Here is a 13,571-nt window from a genome sequence, read left to right as displayed (position 1 = left end):
ATTGAATGGCGGAGCAGGCTTCACCTATTTCTTACGTTCGTATGACACTCCACAAAATTAAAATTAGTTTCTCAGGCCATTGTCTTTGTTTAGCTGTCAATATGCGGCTAAACCCCCAGTTATACCTAATCCAAAAGGGTCGAACCGTTAACGGGGTGTTTAACAGCAATATTACTGTGGAACAGGCGAGATTACCATCTGTTTCACTGAGTTCCCCAATTACACTGTTGGCTGGGTGGGGCGGGACCGGGGGCGCAAAGCGTAGCCAGTGTCGAAGCAGTGAACGACTGGCCACAACGTCAGGATTTCTGTGGTTAGACGTGCACATGCTAGGTCCTGAAGTTGTAATCAGTAACAAAGGGTCAATGCTGGTCCTGCACTGTTATAACCCACCGCAAGTCACAGGCCCGTGTGCCTGCACACCCTCCTCCGTTTATTCGCCGTGTACATTTCTACAACGCAGGCTACGGATGACTCACCGACAAGCTCTTGTTGCCGGGGGAGGGATGTGGTGACAGGGTGGATGTGCTGATTGTTTGAGTGTCAAACTGCGGGCAGGCAGACTGTGCATTGCCATCCTTATCCCTCTTCCCCTTCAGCCAGTACGTTTCAATTTCCACATTCCCCTGTACAGAAACAGCAAAAAAATAAAGTTCGAGAGGAGCTGGAACAAACAACAGAAATGTTCCAGTGCTCTGCCCCATTCCCACTGTGTTCCCCATTCCCAGTGTGTTCCCACATTCCCAGGGTGCTCCCCACTCCCAGTGTGTTCCCCATTCCCAGTGTGATCCCCCATTCCCAGTGTGTTCCCCCCGCTCCCAGTGTGTTCCCCATTCCCAGTGTTTTCCCCCCACTCCCAGTGTGTTCCCCATTCCCAGTGTCAATGTCGGGATCACCCACACTCGATAAATATCGGGACCACCCACATTCGGTCAATGTCGGGACTACCCAAACTCGGTCAATGTCGGGACTGACCACACTCGGTCAATGTCAGGACCGCCCACACTCGGTCAATGTCGGGACCACACGCGGCCAATGTCGGGACTGACCACACTCGGTCAATGTTGGGACCATCCACATTCTGTCAATGTCGGGCCACCCACACTCGGTCAATGTCAGGACCACCCACACTCGGTCCATGTCGGGACTGACCATACTCGGTCAATGTCGGGACCATCCAAAATCAGTCAATGTCGGTACCACCCACACTCAGTCAATGTCGGTACCACCCACACTCAGTCAATATCGGGCACATACAGGAAGTACACACTGTAGTGTCACACACACACACACACACTTTACAGTGTTAATAATACGCTGTACACAATGAATAATTCAGAACAGGTGGACGGGAGTTTGTCACAACTGTACCTTGATTGTAATTGTCCCCCGCCGCTCGAATATGAAAGGGCTGTGTGTAAGATGTTCATAGGTGGCACCACTCAACTGGATGTGCATCTCCTGATGGAAAAAGTGCGCATCGGTGCAGGTAGTTAAACATTTTTACCAAAACAACAAAAACACCAGCAAGGTTTTAAAGTCAGAAAAGTGTAACACAGCCTTTAATAATAGAGTAACACAGCCTGTAATAACCGAGTAACACAGCCTGTAATAACAGAGTAACTCAGCCTGTAATATAGAATAACACAGCCTGTAATAACAATGTAACACAGGCTGTAATAACAGAGTAACAGAGTAGCGTGGAAGCCAGTCATAAGAACATAAGAATATAAGAAATAGGAGCAGGAGTAGGCCATGCGGCCCCTCGAGCCTGCTCCGCCATTTAATACGATCATGGCTGATCTGATCATGGACTCAGGCCCACTTCCCTCCCCACTCCCTGTAACCCTTTATTCCCTTATCGGTTAAGAAACTGTCTATCTCTGTCTTAAAGTTATTCAATGTCCCAGCTTCCACAGCTCTCTGAGGCAGCGAATTCCACAGATTTACAACCCTCTGAGGGAAGAACTTTCTCCTCATCTCAGTTTTAAATGGGCGGCCCCTTATTCTAAGATCATGCCCCCTAGTTCTAGTCTCCCCCATCATCCTCGACTCCAGGAGATTGGCGAAGAAGAGACAGGGGTTAGGTGCAATAGGTATGTACAGCAATGGGTAGGATGTGACTATTGGTGACCCCCCAGAGATCTGTACATAGGAACAGCAGTAACTTAGGCACATCGATACATAACAACAGGAGGAGGCCATTCAGCCCCTCGAACATGTTCCGCCATTCAGTCAGATCGTGGCTGATTTGCGACCTAACCCCTTTGGCCCCTATCCCTTAAAACCTTTGGTTAACAGAAAGCTATCAATCTCAGATTGAAAATTAACAATTGACCTAGCATCAATTGCCATTGGTGAAGAGAGTTCCAGCCTTCTATCACCCTTTGTGTGTAGAAGTGTTTCCTAATTTCACTCCTGAAAGGTCTGGTTCTAATTTTTAGATTATGTCCCCTAGTCCTAGACTCCCCAACCAGCAGAGATAGTTTCTCTCTATCTACCCCATCTGTCCCCTTAATATCCTGAAAACTTTGTCCGATCACCCATTAACTTTCTAAATTCTAGCCAATACAACCCTTGTAACTTAACCCTTGAAGGCCGGGTCTCAGTCTGGTAAACCACCTCCTCATGGTCAATATATCCTAAGGTGTGGTGACAGAACTGCTTACGGTGTTCCAGGTGTGGTTCAGCCATGGATCATTGCAGCATAACGTCTACCCCCTTGTATACTAGTCCTCTAGATATAAAGGCCAGCATACCATTCACCTTTCTGATTATTTTTTGCACTTGTTCATGACACGTTAAGAGCATACGAACATAAAAAATAGGAGCAGGAGTAGGCTATACGGCCCTTCGAGGCTGCTCCTCCATTTAATACGATCATGGCTGATCCGATCATGGACTCAGCTCCACTTCCCTGCCAACTCCCCATAACCCCTTATTCCCTTATCAGTTAAGAAACTGTCTATCTCTGTCTTAAAGTTATTCAATGACCCAGCTTCCACAGCTCTCTGAGGCAGCGAATTCCACAGATTTACCACCCTCTGAGGGAAGAAATTTCTCCTCATCTCAGTTTTAAATGGATGGCCCCTTATTCTAAGATTATGCCCCCTCGTTCTCATCACCCCTATCAGTGGAAACATCCTCTCTGCATTCACCTTGTCAAGCCCCCTCATAATCTTATATGTTTCAGTAAGATCATCTCTCATTCTTCTGAATTCCAATGAGTAGAGGTCCAACCTTCTCAACCGTTCCTCATAAATCAACCCCCTCATCTCTAGAATCAACCTAGTGAGCCTTCTCTGAACTGCCTCCAAAGCAAGTATATCCTTTCTTAAATATGGAAATAAAAACTGTACGCAGTACTCCAGGTGGCCTCACCAAAACCCTGTCTAACTGTAGCAAGACTTCCCCGCTTTTATACTCCATCCCCTTGCAATAAAGGCCAAGATTCCATTAGCCTTCCTGATCACTTGCTATACCTGCATACTAACCTTTTGTGTTTCATGCACCAGGACGCCCAAGTCTCTCTGTACTACAGCACTTTGCAATTTTTCACCATTTAACTTATAATTTGCTTTTCTATTATTTCATAAATGACTTAGTTGGATCTGTGCATCTAAGTTTTCTGATGACACCACATAAGATGGCAGAGTAGCGCGTGTGGATGGGAGCAGAAAGTTGCAAAAAGACAATGATAGATTCAGTGAGTGGGCAAATTGGCGGCAGATGCAGTTTATTGAAGGGAAGTGTCTGTCACCCACTTTACCCTCAAGCAAGATCATTTGTAAACAGTGAGAAGATCAGAACTGTGGAGGAGCAAGAGAGGGTTCAGGGTCCAAGTAGAGACATCAGTGAATGGACAGGTACAAAGATTAATTTGGAAGGCTGATGGAATCGTGTCCTTCAACTCCAGGGCTGGAAAATAAAGAGTGGAGGTGATACAACATAAACCTCTTGTCAGACCCAGTCTGGAGTAACTGCGTTCAGTTCTGGCCTCGGCATCTCAGGAAGCATATAGAAACATAGAAATTTAAAATGCGGAAGGAGGCCATTTCGGCCCCTCGTGTCCGCGCCGGACGACGAAGAGCTGCAAGGCCCTCGGTCAGCAGCCCTGAAGGTTACATATAAACCTATCAACAATGAACAATGGCAGACAGGTAAAGAGCATCTGGCCCAAACAGTCCGTCCCTGTAAGGTTCGAAAATCCACAGCCGCATTTTATTGAAACACCCTAAGGACAAGAAAACTAACATGGGATCGTTCTATTCATTTTAAATGAACATGTTTTGGCCACCAAACCTCAGACCAGGCAGGCTGGGAAACGTGAGGGCAGATACAGACATTGTGGAGTCTGGCTCACAAGCGAGACAGATGTACTGGCCAATGGGGGAAAAGTGCATTCTGGCAGGCCAATCAGGGGTTGATCGGGCCTGAAGCGGGGAAATCCTCAACCAATAGGGACTACCCAGCCCAGTTTGAAAATATGACTCACCTTTAATATGGACAGCGGACAATAGCCCTGAGATCACTGCAGTAATGGCCCAGCGAAGGGGAGGCCCAAACCAATTGACTCCCAGGATTGTAACAAAGGACCAGCAGACTTTTAGGCACCAATGTGCACTGAAACAATACCCCTGTCCTCACACCTATCTGTACTTGTGACATGTTCAGATTAAATATTCAAAGCTATCTCCCCACCCAAACTTACACAATGGACCACCAACTGAGTTTGAGTGCGAAAAGGCCAGAACTAAATTGGTTCTAGGACCTACAGAACCACCAGGGGTGTAGAAGCAGCAGGGTGTGGAAGCAGTTGGAGAGCTTGGAGCTTGGAGCTCGCAGCTTGCAGCTTGTATCCAGAGAGAGTTCTCTCTCCCTCTCGCTCGCGCTCCACCAGAGGAAGAAGCAGCAGTTCCGCAGACGAAGCCACCGAGACTGAAAACCAGCAGGCAGTGGCAGTGACTTCCCACAGCTGAGCTGAGCAAGGAAACCAACCAGAGGTTGGAGGTTGGAGTCAGCTTTTGGGAGTTGAGTCAGCTTTTCACAGGGCCCTCGCTCTGGGGAAGGTGTGCTTAACTGCAGCAGCTTTTTGCTTAGGAGCCAACCGAAAGGCAAAGAGAAGAAACCAACACAACATCGAGGAGGAAAACCGAAACGACCAACAACATAAAACCCACCCCAGAGCGACACCGAGCTGAAATAATAGCCCCCAGAACCCCGGAGTTGATAGGATTGTGAGTGTAGCCCAAACCCCCTCACAGACTCAATTTAGGATAGGAATTGGAAAGAAAAGTGGAAGTGGGAGGTGTGGTTGTGTGTGAGTGGGTTGTTTTAACCTCTTATTTTCCCCTTCCCTGTTGCGAGAATTTTTCGTGTTGTTGAGTGAGATTGTGCCATTACTGCTATTTATGACCTCTTCCTATGCCCTCTATCTTGGTGTTTACTATTCTAAATAAACAACGTTAGCCATTTTGTACTCTTACCCACTGTGTCTGCTGCTTCATTACTCACCCATCCTTGTCATGTATTCAACCAGCAATGTAACCCATGTCTCATCTGACCTAAGTTGTACACTGTGAGAACAATGACCACTAGGTGGTGAACTTGTGGGAGACATTCCTAACCTGGACCTTCAGAGATAAAAGGGGAAGCTCCACCACTTCCTGCACTTGAGCGCTAAGGAATAAAGGACAGGTCACAGACTGACGTTCCCTCAAGCATGGGCCTCGTGTGCATTTATACTGTATAGTAAGGACGTATCAATCCTCATAAACCGTACATACCGAACCCCAGGGGAGTGTGGATTCGAACCCACACCCCAAGCTCCCCTTACAATGGCGACCACGAAGCGATGTGCGTTGAGTGAGGGTGAAGAGACAGTCAGTCTTGGTGGAGAGGAGTATAAAATGGAGGGTAGGATTGCTAGGTATGTAACAGCAAGGATAAACTGCTCAAGGAAGTGGGTGCAGGCGCTGCTGAGGGCTGAACGGCCTGAGGACGCAGCAGCCCAGGTGGACCCAGAGTAAAGATTATAAAAGATCAGTGGAAAAGGCAGTGTGCCTGATGTGCTTTTAGAAGCAAATACAGGTTTTGGACAGGCAGGTAGATGTCCTGCAGAAAGAGTTAGCTGAGCAGAGAGAGGAGCGAGTAAAGACCAGCAAAGAAAGGGAAAAGCTAGATCAGGATTTAAAGTGGGAGAGGCAGGAATGAGAGAGGGATGGAGAAAGCTATCGCAACCACAGGGAGTACCTTCAGTCCCAGGTAACTGAGCGAAAAGGTTACGTCAGGGGACTGCAGGAGGAACTTGCCCAGGCTCAGAACCAGGGAAGGTTGGGAGAGGGAAAGACTCTCCAGCTACAGGCTGCGCTTCAGGCGTGTCACAGCAGGGCAGAGGCGGATCATCGTTCCTTTCAGGAACAAATCGATTGGCTCAACCTGGCTCTGGCTGAAGCCAAAGCAGCCCTTGTTCTAGCCGGAGCAAAAGCTCTGGAAGTGCCCGAGACTCGAATCCCCACCCGGCCCGATACCAAAGCTCTGGTCCTAGCTGAGGCAAAAATCCTTGGCTGGGCTGAAAGCCAGGCACCCAGTAAAGGAATGGTGTGCCTTATCAGCCCAGCCGAGGTGCGGAGGGGGGAGCACAGTGAAACAGGCTGTGGGGAGGAGGATAGGGAGGAAGAATCCTATAGGCCCTCTCCCACAGCCCCATTGGGGATCCCGGAGGAGAAGCAGGGTGAAATGCTGGAATCTAAACCTCCGGGACCAGCCCCAATGTGCCCCATCAGGCAGAGTAGATTCGGACCACCCACAGTGGGTCAGGCTGGGGGTCCCCTACAGAACCAATACGTGCTTCCCCACAGTGTGATCCAGCTGTGGCAGATGGTGGCCCATGTGAATAAACTTACCCGAAAAGGAGATACCTCTGTCCACTTTATGGAAGTAGAGCAGGTCGGAGGCCTAAATGACTGCGATGAGGCCGAACAGAGCAAACTGCTCCTGTTCTCACTGGACCCAGCCCTGTGTCAGGCTCTCTCTGCTGAGAGTAAGAGGGGTCAGCGAACAGTGGCTGCTCTCCAGGAGGGTATCCTGGAGGCCATGGGGTTGAACGACGGCTGTCCGTTCGACTGGGTACAGGCCACTGTCCAGAGACCCGCGGAGACCCCCCAGGCATTCGCTGATCGACTGTGGCCAGTGTATGAGGAAGCCAGTGGGGGGAGTTTGGACTGAACCCAGCTGGATGCACACCGACATGGTCACTGACTGCGTGCACTGGTGGCAAACAGCCTGCCGGAGTTGCGCGCCCAGGCCAACCTGTGGTTCGATTTCAGAGACCCCAAGCCACAGAGGAGACAGTGCTGAGGCAGTTAACCCTCTCTTTTCACAATGGCAGAATCGGGGGGGGGGGAGAAACCCACCAAGGGAAAGGTGTGTGAGATCCACCCCGACTCTGATAAGAGTGAGTGGAGGCAAGAAGGGAATTGGCAGGCAGGCAGAGAGATGGTTTGCTACGGGTGCGGGGAGACAGGGCACATGAGGAGGGAATACCGGGATCCGAGGCAGGAAAAGAGAGGTCCACAGACCCCAACCTCAGCCCCAGTCCCCGTGGCCACAAGCCCTCCCAGACCAGCTGTGCCCAGCCCTGCCACCCCACTCGAGAGTCTCCTCGCGGCTCTGCAGGCACTCCTTACCCAGACTGGGAAGGTCGCAGCCCTGACCGGGGGAGAAGTCCCTCAGGCCCAGACCAACACACCCCAATGACTAGACCCCGAGGAACCCGTGTACCTCTGCCCGGTCACCTATGATGCGTGGAGCAGACCACGTGTCATGATGGGGATTGAAGGGGTCCGGGGGGGGGAGTGTCTGCTGGACACAGGGGCCTCGTGCACCCTGGTTCATGTTGACGACCCGACCACTTCACCCCTATCCAGTGGGATCCCCTACTGCCTAACCAGCTTCACTGGAGAAGAACGCGAGGGCTTCTTCTCCAAACCACTGCAGATACACATAGGCACCCTCCACACCATGTGGAAGTGTGTCCTTCTGCCGTGGGAGGGAGTGGGTAAAGGCATCCTAGGGGCAGATTTCCTCAGCGGCCAGAAAATTCTGGTTGACCTGCGGAACCACTGTCTGTGTGGCACAGCTGACACCGGGGAGGGGGAAGGTACAGCAGTCATCCAGGGGAAGCAGGGGAAGGGTTCCCTCTGCACTGTAAAGCCGAAGGAGGGATTATGACCTCGGAGCTCTAGTAGACGGCACCTCGATGATCTATCAGGCTTTTGTGCGGGCCAACCTGGCGGCATTTGCCAGGCATAAGCACGACTGTGGATGGGTAAATGGGGTCGAGGTCAGAGTGGATGGGGACCCCATGTCTAAGCCCCAGAAGCAGTATAATTTTCCCAGGGAGGCTGAGGCAGACCTAGAGGTCGCATTGGGCTCTCGAGTCAGACAGGGAGTGTTGAGACCAATAGCCACACATGTGAACTCTCCACTTTGGCCGGTTAGGAAACCGGACAATTCTTGGAGGGCCACAGTGGACTACCGAGTCCTCAACAAAAATATCCCTGCCTGTGCGCCCACAGTGGCAGCCGTAGCCGACCTAGTCACAGCCATCCCCATGTCCACAGCCGTCTTTACGGTGCTGGACATCTCGAATGGGTTCTGGTCCATCCTGCTGCGGCGGGAGGACCAGTACAAATTCACCTTTACATTCAAAGGGCAGCAGTATACCTGGAACTGTCTTCCCCAGGGCTTCCACAACAGTCCGAGCATTTATCATCAGTGTATGGCCAACTGCCTGAAAAAGTTCAGCAGACCCAGGCAGCTAGTCCAGTATGTGGACGAACTGCTGCTATTCTCCGATTCGGAGGAAGAGCACGGTCCCCTGCTGGCAGAGCTGTTGGGACTGCTGCACGAGGAGGATTTTAAAGTAAACCCGAAGAAGGCACAGATCGGCCAGACAGAGGTAAAATTCCTGGGGCTGACTGTGCGGGCAGGGGAGAGAGCCATTGATGAGGCTAAGAGGAGGGCAGTTCAGGAGTTACTGGCTCCGACCACAGTTACAGGGGTGAGGTCATTCCTGGGTCTGACCAGTTACTGCAGGGACTTCATTGAGGGTTACGCAGCCATTGCAGCCCCCCTACTCCGGCTCCTGCGCAAAGGCATGGAGAGGGAGTGGGATGAGGACTGTGATGTAGCGTTTACCCGCCTCAAGGGAGACCTGCAGAAAGCTCCGGCCCTGGGAGTGGTAGATGAGGGCGAGGAATTTTTCCTGGAGGTAGCAGCCAGCGGGGATAGCTTAACTCCTGTGCTGTTGCAACAGCGGCACGGCCAGCTGAGGCCGGTGGTCTACTCCTCACTGAGGTTGAGAGGGGTTACTCAAACTGTGAAAGGCATCTGCTGACAATCCACTGGGCTGTGAAGCGGTGGCAGGTGTTCACAGAAGTGTTCCCAATCACCCTCCTCACTCATCACACCCCCACTCAGATACTGCTGGATGGGAGAATTAAGGATGGGACAGTGAGCAGCGCACGCATTGCTCGCTGGACCATCCTGCTCTCACAGATGGATTTGAGAGTAAAAGGGATGTGTGAGCCCCGACTGGCAGCCAACATGCTGTACCCCGGGAAAGCCCACCGTTGCTCCGTTGAGGGAGTTTGGGACGTGGACATAGGGCTCCGGGCGGGGATCCATCCCCACGGCCGGGAGATCTATGTTGACGGGTCCAGCACGGTGGTGGCAGGGGAAAGGCTCACAGGGTGCGGGATTTATGATCCCCAGGCAGGCATTGCTAGGGCCATAAAGCTCCCAACCACCATGAGCGCCCAGCATGCTGAAATGTATGTAGTCACCCACCCCGACGAATTCCCACGGCCCTATACCATCTGTTCAGATAGTATGTTCACCTGCAATGCCTGCACGGAGTACCTAGCTATCTGGTCCCATCGTGGGTATACATGTGCAGACGGTAAGCCCCTGGCCATAAAACCCCTACTGCAGCACATCATGCAGGCAGTAGGGACCGGGGCATACATTTGTATTCACAAAGTAAAGGCCCATTACAAACATGAGCCCAGGGCTGCAGGGAACCAAAAGGCAGATCAGCTGGCCAAAGAGGGAGCCCGAACGGGAACCAAGTGGAACCCACTCGAGGCAGGCCCCATAGTAGCTATCCGGGGCAGACAGGGGATACAAGGGAGTGCAGGGGTGGCTTTGGCCCCGGACCTCCAGCAGGTACAGGCGCGAGATCCCGTCCTCAAGTCTGTCATGGACAAGCTGAGGGCAGGAGAAAAGGTCGAAGGACCGTACGGAGGCACAGGCATCCATGTTAGGGAGAAGATGTTGTTTAAAGGAGAGCAGTGGATAGTGCCCCAGCAGCAACAGAGGGAGTTTCTTCAGCTGGCCCACGCAGGCCCTGGAGCTGGACATCCCGGACCGGAGGTCACCTGGCAACGGGTGGAACAGGCCGGGTGGTGGCCCCAGCTCCGGGAAGACACTCGTGAATTTTGTGTGAACTGTCTTGTCTGTGCAACCAATAATCCAGATCCCCAGAAAAGAAAGGTGTCTCTAGGACACGCAAGGAGGGTAGAGGGACCATGGCAATTGATACAAATCGATTACATAGGACCCCTACCTGTGGCACTGCCTGGTTTTGGTGGACACTTTCACAAAGTGGGTTGAAGCCTTCCCTTGCCGAACAGCCACAGCAACGGGGACCGCCAGGATATTGGTTAGGGAGGTGTTCTCCAGGTGGAGACTTCCACAGTACGTGGAGTCCGACCGGGGGAGCCACTTCACGGGACAGGTCATGCAGGCAACCCTTAAGGTGCTGGGGATTGAGGGGAAGTGGCACGTCGCCTGCAACCCCCAGTCCTCGGGGCTAGTGGAGCGTATGAATAGGACCTTGAAAGAAAAACTAAGGAAGAAGACTGGGGTTTCCCTGCAGAGGTGGGTGGAGAGGTTGCCCCTGGTTTTGATGGGGATCCGGGCCAGCCAGTCAAAAAGCATGAGGTATTCCCCATACGAGTTCATGACTGGAAGAGCCATGCGAACCCCCACCCGTGTACTTGCCCCGGTCCTGACGGAAGCTCAGGTAATCGAGGTGAATAGGGACCGCTTTACCAAGAGTCTGTTGGAGCACCTCAAGCAGATTCACTGGCAGGCGGCCACTAACATGGGGAAGCAGCATCAGACCAACCGATTGCTGCTGGAACCGAGCAAACACCACGAGTGGCAGGTGGGGAACCAGGTTATGGTCCGCAACTTTTCCAGGGTGGGAGTCTTTGAGCCACTATACATGGGGCCTTACAGCATTGTCGACAAGGCAAGCCCCATGGTATACGTGGTCAAAATGCCCCGCCGGGTTAAATGTTTCACGTTAACCAATGTAAACTGTTTGACCACAACAAGGCAAAACCTCGTGGGAAAGGGCAGCCCGGAGGGATAATCCCGATGGGAAGCCCAGGCCCCCAGCCCACCACTGCAGCCCCACCGATCCCACCACAAGGAGCAGTGAGTTGCTTCACAGGTACAAACTACCCACAGATTTGCGACCCACAGGAAGGGGGATTCCCAGCTTACATATGGGACGAGGACTCACCTCCACCCGTTAGGAGATCCGCTCGGACTCCGCAGCCAAGGGTGCCACCGTCCCTAGCAGCATGTTTTACTTTCCCGAGAGGTAATAGGAGAAAAGGGCCGCGCAGGGCAGGCAGCCAGTCACTGGACGTGACCACGCAGCCAAGGTCTCCTGACGGGGAAGGGGTTGTACCGGAGACAGTGAGGAGCCTGTCGGGGCCTAGCCTAGCCTTCGGTGCGGACAGCCCAGAGCCTGCAAGCGACATCGTGGCGGCGGGTCCCAGCAGTGAGTGGTCCCTGGAAGAACAAGAGTCTCCTGACAGGGAAGGGGTTGTACCAGAGGAAGGGGCCACCGACAGTGAGGAGTCTGTCGGGGATAGCCGAGCTTTTGGTGCAGACAGCCCAGAGCCTGCAGGAGAGAGGGTGGCAGCGGGTCCCAGTAAGTGGTTCCTGGAAGATCTGAGGAAACGCTGTGAGAGTATCACTGCGAGTGGTTTCGGGTGAAACCCTTGTAGAACCCAAAGCCCCCAGAGGATACAGGAGTCCCCGGCAGTGAGAAGCCTGCCGTGGAATTTTCATTGCTCCCGAGGGCAGTGAGCCATCCCTGGAGGGGGTGAGGGGCTGTACCAGCCCAGTAAGCACCACCCGAAGCTCGATGGACACCTTGGCAGGGGAGACAGAGGGGCCGCGGAGGTCGGTGCGGCCCAAGAGGGCAAAGGAGAGGTGGTCTCCCCACTACATTCCCCCGCATAAAAGGAAAACCAAGGAGCGTCCCAAGGATTAGCACAGCCACCCGGGAAGGGTGGCAAGCAGGTTAAAAGGGAGAGCAGTAGGTGTGTACAGATATATATAAAGATTTCTCTAGTGTAGTGGGGCTCAGGTGGCCTCTGCAATATAGGGAGTATAATAGTGAGGCTTTTGAGCCAATAGGATAGGGAGCCTGGACTTTTTTTTCTCTCACTTCCTCTTTTGTGTAAGGTTTGTTGTTTCAAGTGTTTATTAGTTGAAACCCCTTGACTTCCACAGTAAAATTGCGGTTTGCGGTCAGACCGATAGGCACACACAGTTTAAACCCGTGCAGGGGTACTGTGAGGTGCAGACAGAGTGGAAAATGGGGGAGGGATGAGCCAGGGGGCTCGGGGTTTTTGAACCAAATGAGGTTTTGTCTTTCAGTAGAGGAACCAGAGGTGAGGAAAATCCTGCTCCTGTGCACCTACGTCAGAATGTGCATCGGCTCCCGGGGAGAGACTAAAGAAGCCATTATTTTTGGATGCTCAGCGGGGCAGGCACCGACCATCATCCATAGGGGAAGATGGCCAGGGTGGGTGGGGTCTAATTCCACTATATACTCCAGCCACCCCAGGGTCACATATGGGGAAGCATCAGTCTCCTGCCCCAGCATTGAGGTGACCGCATTCCGGGTTAGGGTAGTGGTTGGGAAGAGGTTTCGCCCGACCTGTAAGGGACACCTCCCGGTGGGAAGGTGGCAAGGACATGGCAAACCCAACAGCAGATTGGGAAAGACTGGACAACAGCACCCACCGGACCATCACGGGCACCCAGGGGGGAGTGAGTGTGTGTTGGGATAAATGGTGGGAGGCGGAGTTAGGAGTGTATGTGTGCATGTGGGGATCAGAGAAGGTATGCCCGACAGGCATCTCCATAGCGTTCTCCCGACAGTGGCGGGATGAAGGGGAGGGGATGGGATGGGACCGGAGCATGGTCGCATGCATAGTAAGCCACCCCAGCTCCATCCAAGCCACCGAGTTAGGCGCACACCCCAGACAGCCCCTGCCCACTGCCCCGACCGAACCAACTGATACGGACATCACCCAGGGACCACAGAACGGTTTGGTTTTGCTTCCCACGGACAAGCTGCTATACTGGGGGGTCCACTACGCCATGGCCTCTGTAATCCTAAACCTTACCGAGGTGCACCTACCTGAGCGGTGCCCAAAAGAGACAGAACGCCTCTACCAGGCTCTCCTTCGAAAAAG

General features: G+C 52.7%; 1 protein-coding gene across 1 annotated transcript in view; it reads right to left on the bottom strand.

The window, feature by feature from the left end:
• Nucleotides 1–464: 464 nt before the first annotated feature.
• The window catches only part of LOC139278132 (soluble guanylate cyclase 88E-like), a 379,171-nt gene continuing 366,064 nt past the window's right edge, over nt 465–13,571 (bottom strand). The window contains exons 9-10 of the mRNA XM_070896788.1: nt 1,372–1,461; nt 465–626 (exon numbers count right to left, since the gene is read on the bottom strand). Of these exons, the coding sequence (XP_070752889.1) occupies nt 465–626; nt 1,372–1,461 (252 nt within the window). The remainder of the gene's footprint in view (nt 627–1,371; nt 1,462–13,571) is intronic.

Source organism: Pristiophorus japonicus, chromosome 13 (genome assembly GCF_044704955.1).
Source record: "Pristiophorus japonicus isolate sPriJap1 chromosome 13, sPriJap1.hap1, whole genome shotgun sequence".
NCBI lineage: Eukaryota > Metazoa > Chordata > Chondrichthyes > Pristiophoridae > Pristiophorus > Pristiophorus japonicus.
Note: the sequence above shows the minus strand (reverse complement) of the source record. Positions and strands in the feature narration are given on the sequence as shown.